This window comes from Ictalurus furcatus, chromosome 2 (genome assembly GCF_023375685.1).
Source record: "Ictalurus furcatus strain D&B chromosome 2, Billie_1.0, whole genome shotgun sequence".
Lineage (NCBI taxonomy): Eukaryota > Metazoa > Chordata > Actinopteri > Siluriformes > Ictaluridae > Ictalurus > Ictalurus furcatus.
Window position 1 is genome coordinate 24488874 of NC_071256.1, and position 24356 is coordinate 24513229.

The window sequence follows — 24356 nt, forward strand, 5'->3', positions numbered from 1 at the left end:
CATGTAACACCTCTACTCATCCAGCTTCACTGACTTCCTGTTCCCTATCGAATTAAATTCAAAATTCCGCTTCTCACGTTTTAAGGCCCTACGTAATTATGCTCCCACTTACCTCACTAACCTCTTGGAGAAATGCCATCCTCCTCAGCAGGTCTACTAGCAATACCGGACATGAACTTTACCACCATGGCTGGAAGAACCTTTAGTCATATTGCTCCTAAGCGCTGGAGTTCACTTCCCCATCACATTGCAACTGTGAATCCATTTCAAGATTTCTCACCTCTTCAGGCTTGCATATTTTCTGTAAGATTGTTACATAATAATACTTCATTATAATGTGTTTTATGTATAATATAGTGAAGTGTGTGTGTATTTATAATAATGTTTGTGTTTTGTGAATTGTATTTGCATGTTGTATTTGTGAAGTGACTTTGGGTGTCATGAAAGGCGCTTTTTTTTTTATTTTGAAATAAAATGTATATGTAATATTTCTTTCGGTTTAGTTATTTTTTTTCCCCCTAGACACATCAGAGGCTTTCCGGAGCGTGATATAATCCCCACAGCCGACTGCTGTTCAAAAAAAAAAAGAAAAAAAAAAAAAGACATTTCTAGCTCGATGCACACAGAGACATTGATGAGCACTAAATCCTGTCAGCAGAGGATAAATCCATTTAGGGGAAGTCATCATATTCACCTTCTAGTCAGCTCTCTTACCTTCCATCCCTCTTTCTTTTCTCATATCGCTCTGAAACAGGACCAACGATGAGCTGGTGGCTTTCCTCTCACAGAACCGTGACAAGAACTTCTTGAAGTCTCATGGCAGAGAGAATGCAAGGTATCTGCTTCTTTTTTTTTCTTTTTTTTTTATTTCTTTCCTCTCAAACATGCAGATAGTATCTGTATAAAACCATGTACTAGATTCTGTTAGAAGCTAGAATCCCAAAGCTAGGGATGTCACATTCTTCCCAGATTTTCTCCATAATTTATGTATGGCCAATTCCCACCCATCAGGAAGCTCAGCCCGTCACACGTCACACCCCATCAGCTACCAACTAGGGAGGGAGAAGGCTATCGCGTGCATCTTCCGAGGCACGTGAAGCCACTTGATCGCATCTTTTTGAACTGCTGCTCATGCAGCGGTGTAACATATTCGGAGTAAAGCGTTATCTGCTAAATTCCACATGCATGAGTTCACATGGCCACTGTGATTGATGGGGAGAGAGATGCCACTCTCCCTCCCTGAGGGCAAGGCCAATTTGGCTCTCTTGGGGTCCCAGCCACGGATGCTGGGCTCGGGACTCGAACTCGCGATCCAATAGGTGATGGGGTGAATGCTTTTCTGTTGCGTCACTCAGGAGCCACAATTACGTTTCCATATAAATACTGCTAATCAGTAAACACACCATTAGTTCTCAGTTAATTTCTGGATATAATTGCTGAATCATCACATTTCAATCATTCTTAGTCAACATGAAATGTCAACACTTGCATTACTTCAGAATAGTACTTTTTTTTTATATATATATTTATTGCTCTTGCGCATAGTTTCCTGTCCAGTAGCTTACTTTTTTCAGTAATAGCTTTTATATACTGTATTTATAGACATTTAGGTCCTCTCTGTGCTATAGAAATGTAATTTTCATATGCGGATATGCTGGTGCATTTTATGCTACTGTAATATAGTAACATAAAGTTAACAGAAAAAGTAGTTCATTGCAACTATGACGGTAACCATTGGATAAAAAGTTTATAATCATGATTGGAAACTCTGATTTTAAACAGTAAGTCAGTGTTTTATGACCTAATCTCTGTTACTCTATTGTGATCATGATTACCCTGGTCAAGAATCTCCATGGGGAGGAAAAAAATTTCCCTTGACAGAAAAACAGGAAATAGAAAAGGGAACCAATGTATTCGAAAGTCTAAGGGGAGCTTTTAGGGAAGTCGCTAAACTTTAATGCAAAATGTTTAAGTGCTTTCATGAATTCTTCAGTTAAAGGTGTCTGTTAATGAAGCTTCAAGTTCGTCTAAGTTGAAATTTTAGAGGTGGGACTGCATTTTTATAGAGAGTGGTTATGTGATACTAATGTAGTATTCAAGCAAGTGCGGGTCTGATGGTGTGTGGATACTACAAAACCTCTGGTACGGCATAAGTATTCAAATTACCTTTTACTCTGTTGTTCCACTGTTTGGAAGTAGGGTCTACTACTCCTCATCAGCTAATCATGTGGCAGCAATGCAATACATAAAATCATACATATACAGGTCAAGAGCTCCGGTTTCAGAGTTCATCGAACATCACAATATGGAAAATAATGTGATTAGAGTGACTTTGACCATGACAGACGGTCTGGGTTGAGTATATTAGAAACTGCTGAGCTCCTGGGATTTTCACACACACAACAGTGTCTAGAGTTTATACAGAACGGTCCAAAAACACCTGTGGGTGGAAACACCTTGATGATGAGAGAGGTCAAAGGAGAATGGCCAGACTGCTTTGAGCTGTCAGGAAGTCTATGGTAACTTAAATAACCCATCTTTTACATCCATGGTGAGCAGAAAAGCATGTCCGAATGCTCAAAACGTCAAACCTACAACAGCAGAAGACCACTCCTGATCAGAATCCACTCCTGATCAGAATCCACTCCTGATCAGAATCCACTCCTGATCAGAATCCACTCCTGTTAGTCAAGAACAGGAATCTGAGGAATCAACAAAATCGCACCGTTGAAGATGGGAAAACGTCACCTGGTCTTCATGGTTGGATGTATTGCACTGCTGCCCTGTGATTGATCGAATGGATAGTTGCATGAATTAGCAGGGGTACAGGTGTTCCCTGTGAGTGTACACAGTTCCCTGTGAGTGTATAGTTGTAATGTTTTAGATTTCCTGTTACATTCTGCCATATTTTAATCATTTATTCAGCTCAACTACTGCCTATAGACTTCCATTGTAAGCGAGTTTGAAGTCAGCATGTTTTCTGTTCTTTTCTCAGTACAGCGAAATGTGGCTCTGTTAATCTGTATCATCTCTGCCTGTTCACAAGGTTCATTAAGAAACAGGGGCTGGACAGACTCTTCCACGAGTGTGATAATCACATGTGGCGGCTGGGCGAGCGCACCATCCCAGAGGGCCTGGAGGTGTCTGGTGGCTCCGACTGGTTTTCACTCACACGCCGCTTTGTGGAGTATGTGGTCAGCTCCAAGGACGAGCTGGTCACTGGGCTGAAGCAGTTCTACACCTACGCCCTGCTCCCTGCCGAGGTGCTTTAGTCTTTCGTACTGAAAAAATAAAACTAAAAACTCAGCTGCTGTTTCGGTTTAAAAAGTGCAGTCTGTTGAACTGGGTGCTCGAGAAATACACTACCAGTGCAACGTTTTCATCTTAAGCTGCGTGCTACATTCAGTAGCCTGACTGTTTGTCATTCCTGTTGCACCACAGTTATTTGTATACAAGCTACAGTAGTGTGACTTCTCAGTATAGACTTTAAATACATCAGTATTCATTGTTTAACATTCAGCTTAAAGTTGTAGCATTTACATGCAATAATGCCACAGCAAGTAGTAGATTTTATGCAGAACACGGTGTGGTAAAGCTTACTTTATATTATAGTTTGTTACAGAAGAAAATGAGAAATCTCAAATCACAAATTTACTGAGGTCTTGTGCTAGTATAGAGAAAGTATGCATTCGTCCTGATAGCAATTCCATATCTGGCTCCAAGTTTCTTTCTCTGTGTATTTTCAAATTCATTTTATAGGCTAGAGTGCAACTAGCCAAAGCTAACCCTTTCCAATCTTGCCTCTTTGGTTTTTCAGTCTTTCTTTCACACAGTGTTGGGCAACAGCCACATGTGCGACACGCTAGTGGACAACAACCTGCGAGTTACTAACTGGAACCGCAAGCTGGGCTGCAAGTGCCAGTACAAGCATATAGTGGACTGGTGCGGATGCTCTCCCAATGACTTCAAACCTGCCGATCTCATCCGAATTCAGGTCAGTGTGGTGAAAGTAGAATACCATTAGTATTGTGCTTGTTGAATGAAGAAAACATCACAGAAATATGGCACTATGGTATACAATTAAGTATTTTATATTGCACTTTCATAAGCATTGAAAATGTTACAAACTGCAACAGTGGATAGATGTATATTAGCCAACCGGGGTAGTAACAGTGGCATCACTTATTTGCATCAAGAATGAGAATAGCTGAGAGCTTTTTGGACTAATGCACCGTGGGATGAAAAGTGGTCCTGAGCTGTTCCAGTAATATCTTTAGTGGACTGACATTAGCAAGAATTAAAGTCCAGTACATCATCCTCTTCTCCATTAGCATCTCCATAGAGTGCAACTTTTGTCTTGCTATGCGCTTCCATCATGACAAGATTCATCAGTTAAGCTCACACCCCAGTATGAAGCTATGAAGAACAGCACACTGGCTACTGTGGTCTGCTGGAACAGCTGGAGGAGCGTCTCTGAATTATGTCACATACATGCACTCTGCATCTGTTCCATAGATGGAAATGGGTGGTGGAGGTTTTTTTTTTTTTGGGGGGGGGAGAGTTCACCATCCGCTTTTGTCTAACTGACATTAAGCTGGACGTGATTATCTTTACCCAAGCCAACAAAGCTGTCCATCACACTCCTGTACTCCTCTTTCTTCCCTTCCCTCATGCATCCTATAATCACCACGTGTCCCTCTCACAGCATGCACTGTTGAAGATGTGACAGTTTTACTGGCGGCAAGCGGCCCAAAGGAAGCCAAGCCTGCCAATAATTTGATCTTAGTTAAAAAGACAAAGTGTGAAAACTTTCAGATGACATTAATCTGGAACAAAAATAGCTGTGCATTTGTGTTTGTGGCTAAATTATGTTGTTATACCCTGTGTAGGGAACATTTACGATGTCTTTATCCAGAGCGATGCAAACACAGTGAACAGTTTGAAATTTTATGTGGCCAAATTTTTTCAAGAATGTAACTTGGCAATCAGTATTACTACTTAAATTGCTAGACACTTGAATCAGGATGATTCTATAATGATTATGCTTGAGAAGGCAGTGGCTCACATGGTACATGGACAAGAAAGGTCACCGAGTTCCCCACAGGTATTTAATTATGGCATAGCTTGCACGCTAGTGTAAAATATCACGGTTAATTTTGCCCATCCGACTTGTACTTTCTGGCGGAAAAGCACATAGCAACTATAACTTGATAGTAAACATTGTACATGTACGATTGTAGGGTGTGCATGCTGTTTTCTTATTAGATTATTTAATAGGGTTGTAATGCAAAAATTTGATGTCGTGGGAATGTGCAATTCACATCAGGGGAATCAGCATTCTAGTAATTATGCATCTAATGCAATTATGCTGTTTGAACACCAGAGGTCCCATTCTGCACACCTCGGACGATGCTGCGGAGCTCGTTGTGTTTTTAATCGATCATTTTCCGCAGGTCTGAGACTTTGCTTATTCAGTCCAATTTCTGGAAGAATTTATAGTTATTTATTTTTAGGATATATGAACCTGTACTGCATTTTGTTTACAATATTAAATCTGTGTTTAATGATCAGAGATGATAAATCAGTGATTTAATCATAATAAAATGAGTTTTTTTCAGTCAATCATTTTTCTTCATTTAAATTTTGTTGAAAATATTCTGAGAATTCGAAACATGAAGCCAGTATCATGAATCGAATTGTTACACCCCTATTATGTATCTAAGATTCCATTTAGTAGTGAAATGTTGTTGATCGCACACTGCTGTCTTTTTCCCCCTGCAGCAGCTGACACGGCCCACGTTCTTCGCCCGCAAATTTGAATCCACAGTCAACCAGGAGGCCATTGATATTCTTGATAGCCACCTGTATGGGCACTACCCTCCAGGCACTGCGGCACTCAAGGCCTACTGGGAAAGCCTGTTTGAGCGTGAGGAGGGTGTGGGTACTCTCAGCGACGTGGCACTCACAGCCTATATGTCTTTCTTCAGACTTGGTCTCATCAGTCAGAAAACCATGCATGAGGCCTGCAGGTGAGACTCCCAGACAACGAACTCCGAGCTACTTAAAGTGCTCCTGAAATCAAAATTGGTGTTTAGTGTTATGGACATCCATACAGTAGTATAGCTTTAAAAAAAAAAAAGGCTTTAGAAAGTTTTTCACTTTGTAGTCCTTTTGTTTGATCACTTCGGGGGAAACCAAAAAATGATTTATACCTAGGCATGATTGTCCAAATCAATGCTCTCTAGTACTATCCTGTATGTCCAGACCCCCCTGAGGTGGGTCTTACTCTACAGTAGTAGCTTGTATTCAGCCCATGGATTGTTGGTGTGTTTTTGGCTGTGTGCCTTCCTGCACAATATTATACTCGTACAGAATAAGTAAAAGGTTCTCATTATTCTTTTCACTGTTCTCCATATGTAGCTAGCTCTCTAAGGTGCCGTCAGGTTTGTTTGGCTTCTCGAGTGCTATTGGCTGTTGTGTAAGCCAGGCAAGCGGTTCAAAACGACAGTTCTTCACTCTTACTTTCTGTTTCAGAAGGAACTATGTGTTACTACCCGGTCTAGATTGGGCCGCAACGCACAATAACTATTTACAAAGGTGACTATTAGTGTGTTGGTTAACAAAAAAAATATGTACATATATACACAAGTGTACCACTCGATTCTTAATGGGGCAGAGCATAAAGTCAATAACAGGCAGATGGTCATACACAGGCAAAATCAACATACGAAAAGCACTTCTCACTACACAAAGCAACGGCAATGGTCTGCCACGGGATGGAGAGTGACGAGGCTTAAGTACACTTTTGATACATGCAGCCAACCAATCCTATTGCACAAGGCTGGAGCAGGCGTGGACAAGATGTGATCATCCAGTGGCAAGCCGGAATGTGACGCATACAGTAGGCGCCGACATAGACACACAAATGGCACAGTGTTATGTTCTCCAGTGTATTTCTGTTTGCTCTATGTCAATATATGGAATCAAGTCACAGCTAAGAAACTATTTCATGGAGTCTATAACTTCTTTTTTTTCGGCCATAGTCAGAGCAGACATTTCACTTTTTAACTAAAACTAGACCGCTTATTGAATAAATGCTGTAAATTCAATTTAATATTGATTTGCGAGCTACACTGCCTCGGATGGAGCAAACACTAGCAGTAGTGCTACCTTATGCATTCATAACACTAAGCCTTGGTAAAGCTTTAACTCTGTTAAAAAAAAAAATCATAAAATTGATGAATAATTATGAAGTTTAATGTTTCAGCTTTGTTTTTATTTATTCATCCACAGTAATGCTTTCCTGTCAGGAAAGAAAATTGAGCGATTGAACACACACAGTAGCATGCTCAACTTTTGCAATCCAGCAGCCTCATGAGTTAGTTCTGTAGACAAGCAACAGTACCACAGCATCAATTCATACTTTGATCCAAACAGGCTTATGTGTAATTTTCTTTAAATTCTGTTTATTTTTGCATTATGCCAAAGCAAATAATTTAGCAAAATTTCAGGCTTTTTTGTTTTAATTGAATAGGTTATTACATAAGTATTCAAATTGAAGCTGCTCTTGCCCATATTTCAAGATGATACCCAGTCCCTCCAGGATTTCGGGATTTTGCAATTGCAGAAATGAGCGCAAAATCAAGCAAACTCCGCAATATTCGGAGCAGTTTGCCATTTTTCAAAATTACTGCATATTTGGGAGAAGATGCATCATGTGACATCATCACAACAAACATTCAGTCAAAACCCTCTTCGATTCACGGTCATCGAACATGAGTACATCTATAAGGTCCCATTTACCAACAAACATCACTGCGAAAGATCGTGCAAAATAATTTTGTGCAATTGTACTTTTGCCAATTCAAGTCATTTTCCTCAAAAAATGCACAAAAAACTAATTGCAAAAAATAAATTTGGTTGTGAACTGATTTACCATTAGTATAAATGTTTTATTCAAGTTTCAGTACCTCAGAGCATACAGGACTGAACGTTCTTTCCAATTCGGGTTTCAAATAAGTAAAATATGCTAATAAAAACTTCATGCCATGCTTTGTTATAGTTGAGTCAGTGTGAGTCAGAGAATGCAATATTGAGGTCCCTCGTCTCTGACCAAGACATACAGCATTCTCTGACGCATCACGGGTGACTACTGCTGACTCAATCACAACAACATTTTGCATGTTGCAGAGGTTGTGGTTAGGGCTGTCACGGTAACTACTTTTGTCGAACAATATATTTTCCCAGAAATAATTGCAAAAATGTCATTTTGATTGTCATTTAAAGACCATTTTATGCCACTGATAGAATGATAATATAATGGCATAATAATGCAAGTACATCCTTTAAACGAGAAATGAACTTCTTATCCTTTTTGTCTTAAAATTCAGTTATTGGAATTGGAACGTCAAACAATTAGTCAGCCACATTTTAGTTGATGAGAAAATGCAAAAATTAAACCAAATATTCTCACGTTTTCTATACTAAACTTGTATCGACAAAACATGTGAAAACTGCCCTTGTGAAAACTTGATCTCCTGAAATAACAATACAGCGAGTACAGTATTGTGAATTCTTTATGCTTTAGTTGTTTCTTTGTTCATGTTGTAGTGCGTTGTTATGGAAAGAGCGTATTCACAACATGACTTACCATTCTACCTAGCGTCTTACTTGCGTTTAAGTTCACTTGTGCTTTCGTGTCATTTTGTGCAGAAGCAATTTTAATATTAGCTTTATGTAGTGTATATGTCTGTACTCGTGTGTGTGTGTGTGTGTGTGTGTGTGTGTATAGGTGTGTATGCGTTTGCGTGAGTTAATTAACCCGCTAGTAAAGCACTTCAGTTTAACGGTGTTCATTCACTCTTCAGCTTCAGATTAAGCGGCTGAATCTCCGACATTATCGTCTATGACTGAATTGTTTCCCACACCAGAACTATTCTTTCTAGATTTTTCTTCTTCAGAAAACATTAATGCATTGTTAATATCTTGCGTGTAATTTTTTCAGCGGTATGTTTTAGTTAAAATCGGTGCTAGTGCTTGCAAATGTTCGAAGTTCGAATTTTAATTTGACAGCCATAGAGCAGATGAGACCAGGGACATGCAGTGTGAAGGGCTAAAATGCTGGTGACATTCATCCTTATGTAAACACAATGGGCAATAATGAGGTCAGCAAAAATTATCAGGGTCGTACATTAAGTCGATAACGTAATTACATGGCGGGCCTAGTTGCGGTGTGGTGCACTGGTGCGCACCTGCACGCGTCCTACAGTGACATAGTTCATGTAGCTGTTTGAAACCAGCCTCAATTCTTGATACGAGTTTCTGTTAGTTACCCAAAATGACATGATCCGACCTTAAATGTGCTCCTTTTTTTAAATTTCCCACAGGTTTGTGCCTGTTGGATACCCCGTATCTGTCCTCCTCTATTTCTATGATGACCGTTTCCAGGGTTACCTGGTGCGCCAGGAGGCGAAGAGCATGGCATCTGGGAAGAAGGAAATGCTGGAGGTGTGGGTTGTACCTCAGGCCACACTACAGCTAGAGAGCAACCTGAATGAGTTTGAGAGGCTAAAGAACCTTGAGGTGAGAGAAGGCAGTAATTAAACCTGCATGGGAGTATACAATCTGTTCTAGCACTATTCCAAACCCAGAACTATCCATACCCTGGTGTATCTTTGTCTGTTTCCTATCACTCAACACTACCCATCCTTAGACTTTCTTTTGTTTGAAAATGTAAAGGAACAGCTTTTCCTTTGACTGACATTGAGGACTTTTTGCAAAAATGCTAAATAAACAATTGCGCATGCTTTGTAACTCTTGTATTGTAGAGTCCCTGTGTAGAAACGACAACATCTGCATCTAATAAGACAGACAGAGATGCTGTTATAGAACCTTCTGACCGATCAGATTTTGAGAATTCAACAGTGCTGTTTTTTTTTTTAAAAATCCTTAGTGTTTTATTATTATGTGCAAGATCAGTGTTTCCACAGGTCCCAGGTAAATCTGTGGAAGACTGAGTTTAGCATTACCTTCCCAGTGAACATGGACTGACCAGAAACATCCTTGGGCGTCCATGACTGGGCCAGTCTGACTTAAATAGGCCCATAAATATCGTTACTGTGAGATTTTCAAATATCGTCTCTATGCCTGACTTGCATTTGATGCACAGCGGCCTGGGTTTACATAATTTGCGCACTACTGAGAAACAGGCCGCCCCGTTTAGAACGCTGCAGTTTCTAAATTTTATTTTGGCCAGGTAGGATTGAATTACATCCTGCTCCAGATCCACAGCAATCCCATAATTCTGTTTACTGGAAGGTAAAACATTGGAGAATATTGTCTCTTGTAGTTAACATTTTTAGTTTTATTAACATTTTCATTTTAATGCCACGGTTCGTTTTTGCTTAAAATGTCACTCAGTTTGTTAAACATGTATTTTTTTTTTTTATGCTATATTGGATTAAATACTGAATTCTGTCAAACGTTTGACAGTTATAGTCATAAATGTTCCCTTTAAAAAAAGAAGATAGGTTTTAAACAAGTATTTGTTTATGAGTATAGTAGGGGGGAAGTTAAGCCTGCTTTGTACCTTGTCGTCCCTCAGGTGGGAACAGAGTGGGACCCCAAGGAGAGAATTTTCCGGAACTTTGGTGGCGTGATGGGCCCTTTGGACGAGCCAGTGGCGGTGCAGAAATGGGCTCGTGGCCCCAACCTCACAGCCACCATAGTGTGGATTGATCCTGCTCAGGTGGTAGCAGCGTCTTACGACATCAGCGTGGATGTAGAGGCGGAGTTTACACAGTACAAGCCGCCGCTGCAGCGTCCTCTCAGGCCGGGAGCATGGACGGTCCGTGTGCTGAAGCTATGGGAGCGCGTGGCCGAAGCTCACTTTCTGGTCATGCCTCTGGCTTTTAAAGGAAAGGAGCCGTTTCGCAAAGGTGAGAGGGCTCAGGTTAAAGAACTTGTACAATTACGCGGTTTAAATGCCAATATATATTGAAGTAATGTTGAGGTAATTAGGTGTGGCATGATATAAGTCCACATTGTCTTTGCTGTTTACTGTGGGTGGGTCCATCACCACAGTTGATACCGTTAGTCTCCTATACTGTATAAGATCTCTCTTGTGTGCATTTTAAAAAGTGGTGAATCAGTCAGTTATAAGGACTTATTAGAATAAATGTAAAATACAAAAAAAAAATTCCGAATAGTCTGTCACATACAGAAAAATGTTTTGGATAAACATTTCAATATTTTATGTTCTTCATCGAGAACTCTTGAGATTCCTAATGTATGAAAGATATGGGCCCATTATAAAAATGAGCTTCGCTGATACACACTTTAGTCAAAAATTTGTGGACACCTGACCTTCACACGCACATGTGGGCCTTCCCTAAACTGTTGCCACAACATTGGAAGCACACAATTGTCTAGAATGTCTTTGTAAGCTGTAGCATCAAGATTTCCCTTCACTCAAACGAAGCGGTTGAAACATGTTCCAGCATGACAGTGCCCCTGTGCACATCCATAAAGACATGGTTTGCCAAGGTTGGAGTGGCTGAGCTCAAGTGCCCTGACCTCAACCCACTGAACAGTTTTGGGATGGTCTTGTAGCTGAAGGGGCAAATCCCCACAGCCACGCTCCAAAATCTTGTGGAAGGCCTTCTCAGAGAATTGGATGTTAACATCAAGTGGGGAATAAATTTGGAATGGGATATTCAACAAGCACATATGTATGGTGGTCTGGGGAAACCTGTTGGATGTTGCTGCAGGTAAAAACAGCCCACAATGACGACAAAAAAAACATATTTTGGAACAAATGTTGTTTTCTGGCATTAAGTCTACGTTCATATTACCAGATTGACATCACCCAAATCTGATATTCTGCCCTAATGTGTGTGACATCTGATTTTTCTGGACTGTGTGGACACATCTTCTCAAATCAGACCTGAGACACTTTTGCATGTGGTATTGTACATATCTGATAAGTAGATATGCAGATATGTCTGTATGTTGATTTGATCTGAAGAAAAGATTAGTATATTGTATACAGCATAACTGATTTAGAGGAAAGAAGTGTTAATTTGTCTACTCTTCATGCTGTAAGCTGCCATGTTGATTTGACATCACTTGTTGAACTCAGGGTTGAGGATACCCCCCCCCCACCAGTCGGGGGTTGGAAAGTTACTATCTTTAGTCGATTGCAGCATAATGTGCATTTCACTGTCATTGTCATCGTTCTGTGTCAGAAGCACACAGCAAAACAACAATGGAGGACAGGAACTGTAGCATCAGTGATTATATTCAGTGGAAGGATGGGGAAATTGGTGATTTACTTGATATTTAAAGAAATGGATTGATTGCTGCGGAAACTAATTATACTGTTTGAAGCAAATGGCAAAGCGTGGCCAAAAACCAATGTGGATACGATGCCAATGACATACTCTTAGGTGTAAATAGTGAATTCTTCCACAGTGCAGTCCTACCAATGCTGCCTCCTCTCCTGTACCCACACATCACTCGGTGCAGCATTGCCAACATATAGCTGCAAAAGCTAGCCATCTGGCCATTTTTCGCCTTCTCGACCTGATCGAGTACGACTGACGAGCTGTTCGCCCACCTCCAAAGCAAACTGCAATGCAGACCTGGGCTAGTATTGCATTCATTTGTTGCTTTGATGTTACTATGATGGATTGTCTCATAAATGTTTATTGTAGTTCGTGACGCATGCGAGTCGTGCAAAATCCATGTGCGTGCACACAGTGTTTCAGGGGACAGGTGCATCTACATTAAAAGACTGATACGGACAGTTACAGTTATGTGCCATTAAAGGTAGACGGATCCTATTTGAGCACAAAATCAGATTTGTGTAATGGAGCTTGTAATGTGAATGCAGCCTAGTATGCTTTGGCATCTATACTTTAAGAAAAAAATGACAAGGCTACTTTTTAGGCTTTGGGCTACTTTCTAACCTTGACTATCTGCCCACAAAGATTATGATGGATATGAAGAAGCCAGTTTACAAAAAAACACCTCGATAAATGCAGCCAGTCTGCCTAAGAAATGTCTAAAACCTTGCTGGTTAAGTGCGCTTTTCTCAGCCAGTGAATGTCTCGATTTGATTAAGTTGTTGGACAAATATGTGCCTTAGTGAAACAGACAATAGTCCTAATCAGTTCAGTTTGTAATCAGAAGAAACATCAGTAAGGCTTGTGTTTAAATGCTGTGAACTTTGACCCCAGGTGGTGGATTATGATGATGATGATTATGATAAATTATGTTTTGTTTCCCATTGTTAATTTGGAATTCTGTAAAAATAAAAAAAAATTCTGTAAGTAGATTGTGAAACTCGGGGTAATCTTCAAATGTGATTTTCTCCCATTTCACTTTTGGGGTAAATCATATTTTAAATTAATTTGACGTGTGTTTGAAATGCATGCAAAAGAGAAACATATTTCAGTTCTGGAAACCTTGTAGTTTTCAAAACTGTCCATGTGAAAATTTTTCCCAGGCAAGCGGATATATACTGATGTTTTTAAAAGTTTGTCAAGATATGTGCCTTTGAGTTGTGTTCTATTTTTTTTTCTCCATCTCACAACTTCATATAACCTCTTTTCCTGGTTGTTGTCTCTCTGTTAGAGGAACACAGCTGGCTGCATGCAGGTCCTGCAGGCAACATTTACCTGGACCAGGGCTTCCAGCAGCTTGCTCAAGTTCTGAAGCTGCCTCCCATGGAGTCTGCCCTGGAGGAGTCTCAGAAGAAGGCCTCTCTGGTGGGCAAGGCTCTGGAGGGTTGGGTGGACAGCTTAGTGGGTGCCTTCTGGGTAACTGGAGGTATGTGTTCCACTCAGACCTCCCTCTGTCCCAGCGTACAGCTGTGTGCCAAGACTAGCTGGAGCTCTTTGTCCCCAGATCCCAAATCTGAACTCGGTGCGGTCAAAAGCAACGGCCGCATCAGGTAGCCCGAAAGATTTGGACTGAACAAGGGTGAGAACACTAAAGTGAACCACAGGGGAGAGGAGGAGCCCCTGGGAGTGATGTTTACGGAATATGGGTCTCTCGGATCATCCCACTGTTTTCTGCTCAAGGCACCTTTGTCTTGAGGATTGGTGTTGGAGACAATCTAAGAGAAGAATTAATTGACATTTGCACATGAGAACTTTTTATAATTTTAGAGAATCATTGTTCATAAACGTGTGTCCATAGGCAGTCTTGATTTGACTGGATTGATGATACAAAGCCCTTAACCTCAACTTCTTTTTTTTATTTTATTTTTTTTTAACTTTTTCTTCTTTTTTTCTCCTATTTTCAGAAAAAAAAAATCAGAAAAGTGCACATTTTCTTCTATGTATACAGTAATTGTCGCCTTTTTTTAATGTAAGTTTTACTACCTGTTGAAGGTCAGTCTATGGAGTCGTGCAACCCAGTGGTTCTCATAGTTAAGGTGTGTGAAGCGTAGCCAGGGGTCAGTGAGTCACTTCTGTTATTTTGTTTTATTTTGTGTTGGAAATCACAACCCACCATTATGAAAGCTGTTTGTATACATTATAACTGTGTTCTTATTGTTCTTAGCCAGTTTGATTGGTTAGATGAATTAAGTAGGTTTTAATCCATTCTCAATAACTCAAAAACAAGTAGGTCTATACCTAATGTTAGCAAAGACCTAATGTGTGTTACAGGGTTCCCTGGCTGCAAAAATTCTAGCCTGTAATTTTTTAATTTAATTAAATTTTTTTTTTAAATTGTTTTGATATCCAAACTTCAGACGCCGACTGATTAAGTGCACTTTACTGTAAGCGAACTGTCTGAATTACAGACTAGGTGGAGCTTATGCAGTCACTCTGGAGATCAAATGATCAATGGGTCCATTTAAGGATATTTCAAGTGCTGCTTATAGAGTCACACTTTCACCATGTGAATCGTGTAGAGTTTGGGAAATGAGCAAAACGAACAAACGCCACCAAATATCCGTCCATCAGAAGAAAAAAAAACTGTTGCGTGTATGTGTTTGGTAATGCTGTGACTGACTCCTATGTGTGTTTTTGGTATGGCTTCTTTTGCAACGATGCTGTATAGATTTATATAGTTTACCACTGCGTTGTTTTTATTATTATTAGAATTTTTTTTTTCTCATTTAAAAGCTAAAGGTGCTGCACAAGCACATGGGTGGCATCACTAGCAGCTGAATGAGCTGACCCTTCTGATGATTAGTGGAAAGACAGCTTTTTCATTGTCTTGCTCTCTAGATGTAAATGCCATGAAGGCCAGATCTGCCACTATTTCATGATCGTTGGCCATCTTATCTGTAATTCCTAAAGGTCACATTGTCCTAGACACGGACGATCACACAGGCACCTTGGTATGTGCCCGTTTTATTGCAGAGTTATAAAAGGAAGCTCCTGAGTAATACAGTTTATTACTGTTTCTAAATCTTAGTTATGTGCATATAGGTTTCTGTTTCAGCCTGCAATGCAGTGCATCCTCATGGTGAACAGTTAAGCGTATCAATGAAGTATGGCATTGTTCATTTGTCCTATTGTGTCATATGGTATTTTAATTTTCTTCAATGTTTGCACAAGCTTTTGGTTCTGAGTTGGGAATCCAGTGGTGGACAAATCATAAATCCTTTAGCTAGCCCAGCAGGCAAGTGAAAGTTCTAATGTCATGAATTGACCTATGATTTGGTCCAATTGTGTGAATGACTATGCTAAAAATTGGTAGCCAACGTAATCTAATAAAGTATGGCCAACTAGTTAAGCGCATTAATCCAAACACAAACGAGAATATATAAACTCCAACTCGCCCATAGTAATCATCCTTATCCTGGTAATTATGTCTGAAGTGGCACATCAAAAAGTCAGCAAGTCGTTTGGTCAGTGTTTTCTCTTTACGTCGCAGATAAGAGAGATCATTTGAGACTCGAGTGCACGTAGTAAGCAGGAGAGTTATGCTGCATTTTTCTATTTGAATGATTTTGTCAGGGTTTCCACAGATCTGCACGTTTCTGGTTCTGAAGAGACCATCCGTATATCATCCATGCATACTAATTTATTCAACTACTGAAACCTGATGTGTGTAGTGCAGCAGGTGGTGGCATTCAGAATGAGTAACACGCACTGTAGTTACAGTATTAAGGTGTCATGCCACCGATTACATTTTGTTTAAATAAACGTACCAAATAAAAACATTTTTTTTGCGAAATCAATAGTGTTTTTGTTTTGGATTTTTCCCTCTAGTTGTTGGAATGAGAAGGGAAAAAAAAAAAACACTAGTGGCGGCTATGAATAAAAACTAATAGCCTATACATGTCATCATAATCATCATCTTCTGGGAGCACAGGCTTGTGATTTGTCCACTTATGAGATGCATTACTGAATCGGTCAAACTGGCTTTTTTTGCCAAGCCAATAATGAATAATGTTAATAATAGTGTTTTTTTTCTTCTTCTTCTTCTAAACTAATATTTCAATTGGTTGTGACTTTCTGTCTTTACACACTTGCTTCAGAGAAGCCTATTGTTTTAGAACAATAAATGGTCTGTGTGTGTAAATGTATACATACATATCTATATAAAGTGGTGCATTGTCAGAATCAATGGATTATTTTTGTATTTATAATTCCTCCTGGAGAGGGAGGTCATATTTTTATGTTAGTCATGTCAGGATCACTGCTTCACTCTAATGTTTCATGAACCTTGTTGTGCATTATCTGTGTGTCATGAAATGGGACCTCGATTGGAGTTGTTTTCTAGAGTTTTAAAAGACATTGTGTTGAGTGGCAGAGATCGCTTCACTGTCAAGACAAGTGTTTGGAGAAATATGGTGAAGTTGAAGAGCAGAGATGTTTCTGTTCCAGGCACAATAAATATGAACTCAATGGTACACTGTGATTGTTTGCTTGCCGTTATTGCCTCAACTATCCCTTGCTCCAGACTTCAGTGTTTTCATTTTAACGTTTGTGTCTGAACGACTTGGAAATACTTTGATTTACGACTTGCGGTAAAGATGTAAATATCTTTTCTGAATATGCATCTACATTTTTGTTCCATTGTGAAAGCATTTGTCACGGTAACGTGTCTACAATGACAAAATACGCAAGTACGCCTAGGCTAAGACACACTGGTCTTTTACACTAATTTAACCTAATAAAGCCAAGATCATTTTATTTATATGCAGAGTCTCTAGATGTTTACTGAAAAGGTCTCAAGTTCTCTATTGAAATCGTTGTGTAATAGATCACTGCAATAAGTCCCTGCTGTACCTAGAAAACATATAAACCTTTCTTCATTCTTTGTATTGTGTAACCTGGATTTAGATGAGCAGGCAGAAATTATCGACCATGGAAAAAAGTGCAATAATAACATATTGAGCTGTTATTTTGGGTAGCACAATCTTAGGGACTGTGACGTGCTTGTTGGTGTCAGATGGGCTGGTTTGATCATTTCAGAAATTGCTGCGCTCCTGCAATCTACACACACACACACACACACACACACGCACACGCACGTACGTGGTCTCTAGAGTTTACAAAGATTGGTGTGAAAAACCAAAATAATATCCAGTGAGGGGAGAAATATCTTAATGGAGGTTATGGCTAAAGGCTATGGTAACTCAAAGAACCACTCTTTAGAACTGTGGTGGACAGAAAAGCATCTCTGAACACATCAAACCTTGAGATGGATCGGCTACAAAAGCAGAACACCACCTCAGGTTCCAGTCCTGTCAGCCAAGAACAGGAATCTGAGGCTACACCAGGCACAGGATCAGGAAACTGGAGTCATCACCTGGTGTTTTTCCAGTCTTCAGTAGTCCAGTTTTAGTAAGCCAATGATGAGTGTTATGGTATGTAAAAATTCTGGTATTGATTTGAAAACGGATTCAATAACCAACACAAAAAAAGAAAAGGTCAAGGGGTGGTTTTAGGTACAAAACCCATCAAAGTGCACAGAGTGGAGGAGGAACAAACAGCAGTCACAGAGTGGATTTAGCCACTAAAGTAAGATTCTCTGCCAAAGCAGCTTACATTAATGAAGCATTATACCATACTTAAAGGCTGCTATCTGTCTCTGAAGAGAGTAACACTCTGGGTTCTACACTCTGTGTAGAACTTTAGAGTGTCAACATAATCTAACAAGATATAAATTGATTAATCTGGTATAAGTGCTTTTCTGTGTATTTGCTCCATTTACTTTGATAAAGACCATTTGTTGTATATTCTCACATAACAGGTTTGGTCTCAATAAAAAATAGTCTGTGCATATATTGATCTTGATATATTGCATTGTGTTAAATGAAAAATCACAAATGAAGACACTAGAACATGAGCTTGAATCTTGACATGCACCAATTTTTTTTTGTCAGTTATGTGGTGATCACTGATTCCAAGCTGATAAATTGTTTGAACCTAGTGTTTGAGGGAAAAGAATATATGAACATGCATCCAATGTGACCATCCTCCTTCTCCACTGTTATCCCTGATCCCTGAACATTTTTGCCTGAGACGCTTTAGTCAGAATTTGGCAAATACAGTTTTTCTTGCTTTCTCCTGGTGGCACAGATAGCATTACCATCTTACAGACCCAGGGTTACCAGTTTGATCTCAGCATGGGTCTCTGTGGAGTTCTTCATGCTGTATCCTAATCATATTGCTTTCTAGTGGAATTTAAAGCACAGGTGAGTAAGGTGTAAGCGAGGGAAGAGCTTGTTTGTGAATGTTTACCAAAGTTGTATATTTGAATTTTGAAAGCCATACACCAAGACAGCTGTTGGTGTAGAGTTTTTCTTTCTTTCCTGTTGGATTGTTGCCTGTGGATGTATGGGATGCTCAAACAAGACAAATGACAGTAAGAGCAGTAGGTAAAAGTTGTTATATATCAGGCCACTGACAAAGGATTTAATTGAGCAGTTTGAAGGAAATATTTGAGAACTGTCTTTCCTGATTAATTGAAGCCATTCCATTTGGCTTGTAGGGGGAACTCTGGAAATGTTAAATGACTCTGAACCTCAGGAAATAAAAGAGAGGAAGTCAAAAGCACTACTAGCAATAATAGCTGAAAAGTCAGCTAACATCAGTCCTACAATATCAGTGATTTCTCAGCAGAGCAAGGCAAGGGTCAATCCTAGGTAAATGTGTTTTTTTTGTTTTGTTTTGTTTGTTTGATTGTTTTTTATTTATGGGGTAGGAGTATTCATTCATTCATCTCAGGGTTAGGGTAAGGGTAAGTGAAGTTTATCCTAGTCAGGTTAGTAGTGGATCCGGAGCCTATCCCAGGAACACTAAGCACAATTAGGAAATACATCCTGGATGGGTCGCCATTCCACCACAGGTGCAATTTAGTGTAGCCAGTCCACCACATTCAGGGGTGTCCAATCTTATCCAGCAAAAGCTGGTTTTCATTCCATCCAAACTGAAGCTACACCTGATAGTCTACTGAAAGTCAACATCACCTGATTAAACAGGTGGAATCAGGTGTAGCTCCTGCTTGATTAGAATGAAAACCTGCATCCACACCAGCCCTTTGGACACACCTGACCTACTGGCATATTTTTCAGAGATGGGAGGAAACTAGAGAAGCTGGAGAAAACCCAGATGGACATGTGGAAAACATACAAAACTCAATACAAATGGTAATCCGAGCTCAGGAACAAACCAGGGACCCTGGAGCTGATGAGACCCTGGAGCTTAAATACAGAAGAGATAATCCCAAAAAAGGTAAAGTGGAGGTGCACCTGTAACAGTATTGCACACTACTGTAACCGTTACCATGTGAAACAAACAGTGACAGTGTTATTACAGTCAACATGGGGAGGATAGTTATACAGTATATTACTGGTCCAGCAATATGGAAGCCATCCATCCATCCATTTTCTATACCACTTATCCTACCACAGGGTCATGTGGGAGCCTGGAGCCTATCCCACTCAGAACTCTATCGAACTCAAGGTACCGAGTTCCAACCCATCACAGGGCACAATCACACCCATTCACACACTACGGACAATTTGGAAATGCCAATCAGCCTACAACACATGTATTTGGACTGGGGGAGGAAACCGGAGTACCTGGAGGAAACCTGGAGGAGAACATGCAAACTCTGCACACATGGGGCAGAGGCGGTATTCGAGCCCCAAATCCCAGAGGTCCGAGGCAAACATACTACCGTACCCCCCTCCAGTATGGAATCACCAATGGCCTTTCTTCCTGAATGCATATAGAAATTAACTTTCCAGAGAAACCATATATTAGAACCTAAATATGATGATTAATGTGTACACTCTGAATTTCCCTCACGCATTTAAGTGTGTATTTTACCCACTGGATCATCCATTTTGGCAATTTGTATGATTACAGTATCTCGTTTCCATGCCCTGCAGCTGACTGTGTATTTGTTTTCACAATGAGCTGGTCTTTTAATTTTACAAATCATATCAGTGAATCTACTAAAATAACATGTATGTAGACAAATTTTGCAGCTGAGTCACAATTTTGTTGCACACTGGTGATCATTTGGAAATGCAGTGGAGGTGATAACATTCGGAGTAATACATCTTTGTTGCCAAAATGTTGTATTAATGAAAAGAATGGACACGAGGCTGTATCAACCACACCATTAGTTTCACTATAACAGAGTAAATGACCAGGCACAGCCACAACATGCTTCCAAGCTATTCAGCACTGTTGTTATGCTTTATTAGCCTTGAGAGACTGCAGTGCCATCTGCTGATATAATGTTACACAAATTCTAATGTACTACTGTGTCCTTCAGGTTTGGACTGATTTTATATATACATACAGTACTGTGCAAAAGTTTTAGCCACCCTATTTTTTAGCACAAACTTTGTTATAGATTTTTTTTATTGTATGACTTTTACAATATCAGTACATTTCAGTACAAAAAACATTTTAGATTCCCAAAGATTAGTTTTCTAGCACAAAATGAAATGTTACGGAAAAATGTTGAGACCACTTTTAAGACAAAAGACACAATGAAGGCTGCTGGGTTTTGGTGCAAAAATAAGAAGCAAGTGCAACAGTCAAAGTCTCCCGAACAAGCGTGACTGGTTCTGCAAGATGCTCAATAAAAGTTATTAAAGCTCATTTCCTTATAAAACTGCACTAAGTGTACCTGAGACTACTATTTTTATTTGTATTTTTTTTTGTCACACAAAATATTGACTTTGTTTCATTTACTACTGTTTACTGCTCTTTATAGTATTTTTCTTTTTTAATGTAGAAACATTTAATTTCATTATTTTTGAAGGCATCTTTGCTCTACAGCATTTCTTTGCATATGCCTAAAACTTTTGCATAGTATTGTATATGCAATATTAGTCTTGAAGTCTGTCAGCATTTACAAGTTATACATCAAATAAATACATAAAGATGAGCTCAAGGCCCTGGGCTTTCCCTCCTGCCACTCCTGTTTTCTTCATCGGAGCAATGGGTAATAAATATGCGTAACTGCATGTGCATGCCCTATAAAATCGGCACAATGCATTGCACAAGGACAAGGATGGTAGGAATTATGGATGACTAGATATACACAAAGGCATTTGCAAACTGCACGCAGTTAATAGGTTATGACTGATAATTTATAATAACTACAAAATACGGTCTTGAATTACAGTAAAGGTTTTCTATTTTTTTAAAAAATTGTTCAGCTTGTTCTCTCTCCTTTTTCTACTAAAGGATATTTTAATGACAAACATAGTCATTTCTGCTGGGCTTTACTGGAATATAATACATTTCTTTGTGCAGTATTTATGTTTTTAACATTCTGAGCTAGATCACAGCATATGGTGGGGGTTAATGTCCATAGTGTTGCCTTTTCTTCAAACATTTCTGTTTAGCTTCCACGTGGCTTCTGAATACAGTGCTGCATAATGAGCCATTACTTAAATCTGTGAGGATTACACAGGACACAGATGTTCATTAAGCCCAAAAATGATATTTTTTTTTAATAGAAGACAGCCAAAAAGGTGATGGTTCATGTTATCTGCCGCTCAAGGAGCCTGTTTGTCATGTTTATGTGATGGAGTGCTGAAATTCAGAAATCTCTGTGCTGGAGGTCTTGCCTGGAGACTGATGTGCTGCTATGGTAACCATCCACTTCGTCTTCCCCTCCCCCCATCATATGTTCTCCTGCAAGGTGCATGATAAGGACTTCTATTTAGTGTTACAATGCATTTCATATGAAAAAGGAATAGTGCTTGGTTGCCTGTTGTGATTAGGACCAGCTTAGGTATTGAATAACTCAAAGTCAATATCCTTTTGAGGAACTTTCTGTTTTCAGATACAGTGCACCTCTCCCCTGCTCCAGTTACACCAATTTGTGTTGGTTCTACAGCTATTGAACGTGATCTTACAATTCCAGCCTTTAATCACACCCTCCCCATCACAGTTTATTCATGAACTGCACCCACTTGTTCAACAGTTTACAGTTTACACATGAATTGTGCCCACATGTTCTAACAAAAACGGAAGTGATGCTAAAAATAACGCATCTTCCTTGCAGGCGATGGTCAGAAACACAAAGGAAATGAAACTCCTACACTATGCAGGGATTAAAGAACATTCCGGGTCAGAATTCTGAGTGAGGAAAGTGTCTCAGCGTTGGCAGATAAAGCTGCAAAGAGTTGAGACTCAACTCTCAGAGGTCATAGAAGAACAGTGAGAGCGTCTTCAGCCCTTAGGCCGGTCACTGGTGCTGCATGTGGATGGCATAACCATGGCAACATGTGCCAGAACACGCCCACGTAGGGCTCCTGCTCCCCCATTGAGCCAGGCCATGACCTGCTGTGAAATGCTTATCTAGAGAACCTCTCTCTCAGAGAGAGAGAGAGAGAGAGAAAGAGAGAGAGAGAGAGAGAGAGAATGTAGGCTGTGGACCATGACAAACGTTAACATCCAATTTGTGTCTATTTATGTCACTACTATGACAGCACTGGGAGGAACCTGCTTGCCATGTTCAGCCATTTTCACCCAAGACATGGCAAACTGGCTAATCTGTTCACACAATCAGCACAAACAGAAATCTCATTCTTTTTATTCACACAACATAACATTATGTACTAATAACATGTAATATACATGCCAGTCTTTCTCAGATTGTTATAAAAATCTGGCTGGCTTATTTCTCCTTCCATAGACCATCTTGGATGGATGTAGTGCAGATGGGAAGACTTCACTACTGGTGCAGTTTGACCAGGGCAAATTCATCCCTGGTTCCTTCCTTGCTACTGTCATCACTGGCTTCACAGTGAGTATGCAGCTTGACAGCACAGAACTGTGTGGGCTGTTACTGGCTGTCAAAGCCAAACACCACTAGATGTCATAACTTCACACCTTGGGGAGAACTCAAAAACAAGCTTCATACAAGTACAGCTACTGGGTTTCAGCGTTATGTCTGAAATGGATAAGGAATGACAAACGATCTGCCGTCTGATCTGACGGTTGTATGTAATCACTGTGTAGAAAGCTGAGCCTATGCATATAACAGAAAATCATGAATAGTGATTGCCTTGTGTGATCAATCCCAACAGCCTCTATTTTTTCCACATGGTGATCATACTGATCAACAGGAAACATTCAGTGATGATTTCTTCAGGGGCTGTTATTGTACCAATCACACATGTATATAACACGGGTTTGGATGTTCCAGGAGAGACTCATCATTGAGGTGTCTGATTACGGTAATAAGATAATGAGAATGCTACTACTTACTCTAATTGTAATTATACAGGCTTCCATCTGAGCTTGAATGGATTGCAAACATATTGTTTTGAATTACACGGTGCTGATCCTTGAGTTAAGCCCAGGACCGTAAAAGAGCAGAATAAGAGTCCCCAGAACGCCTATGACTATAATCATAGGCATCATGTTGCCTTATTTTATTTTCCAAAGTTGAGAAGAGATACACCAGTTTGTTTAGAAATAAGAACAAGAGATATGATAATAAACTTAACTCCAGTGACACTCATGTAATGATTCCATTCGAATGATCGGGGCTCTTAATGAGAATTTCAAAGAAAATTGTGAGAATGAGAATGCTACCTTTAAATATGTCTCTCTTGCTCTCAAACCCCCCCCCCCCCCAAAAACCTGGCATGTCTGTGGGTGGACAGAAAGAATACTCGGTTAACAGGTCTAGGAAATGACTGGTGAGACAGTGCTGTGTTGCAATGCTGTGTGAACATCCTGATCCATTGTAACAAGATCTGCCCACTCAGTTCACAGGCAGTAGGAAGGAAGAAAATAAAGGCATATAGACGGGAACATTAACATAGATATACTGGGAACAGATCACATCAGCAGTAGTGTACTCTTAAATCTAGAAAAGAAGGGTTCTTCAGATATCCCTTT

At 39.8% G+C, this 24356-nt stretch overlaps 1 protein-coding gene across 2 annotated transcripts in view; it reads left to right on the plus strand.

Annotated features, from left to right (window-relative positions):
• xylt2 (xylosyltransferase II) overlaps window positions 1-17470 on the plus strand; it is a 32571-nt gene extending 15101 nt beyond the window's left edge. For both annotated transcript variants that reach the window (XM_053610202.1, XM_053610210.1), the window contains exons 5-11: window positions 755-835; window positions 3047-3263; window positions 3818-3994; window positions 5782-6029; window positions 9387-9582; window positions 10604-10937; window positions 13636-17470. In XM_053610202.1, the coding sequence (XP_053466177.1) occupies window positions 755-835; window positions 3047-3263; window positions 3818-3994; window positions 5782-6029; window positions 9387-9582; window positions 10604-10937; window positions 13636-13958 (1576 nt within the window). In that variant the 3' untranslated portion in view covers window positions 13959-17470. The remainder of the gene's footprint in view (window positions 1-754; window positions 836-3046; window positions 3264-3817; window positions 3995-5781; window positions 6030-9386; window positions 9583-10603; window positions 10938-13635) is intronic.
• The last annotated feature ends 6886 nt before the right edge of the window (window positions 17471-24356 follow it).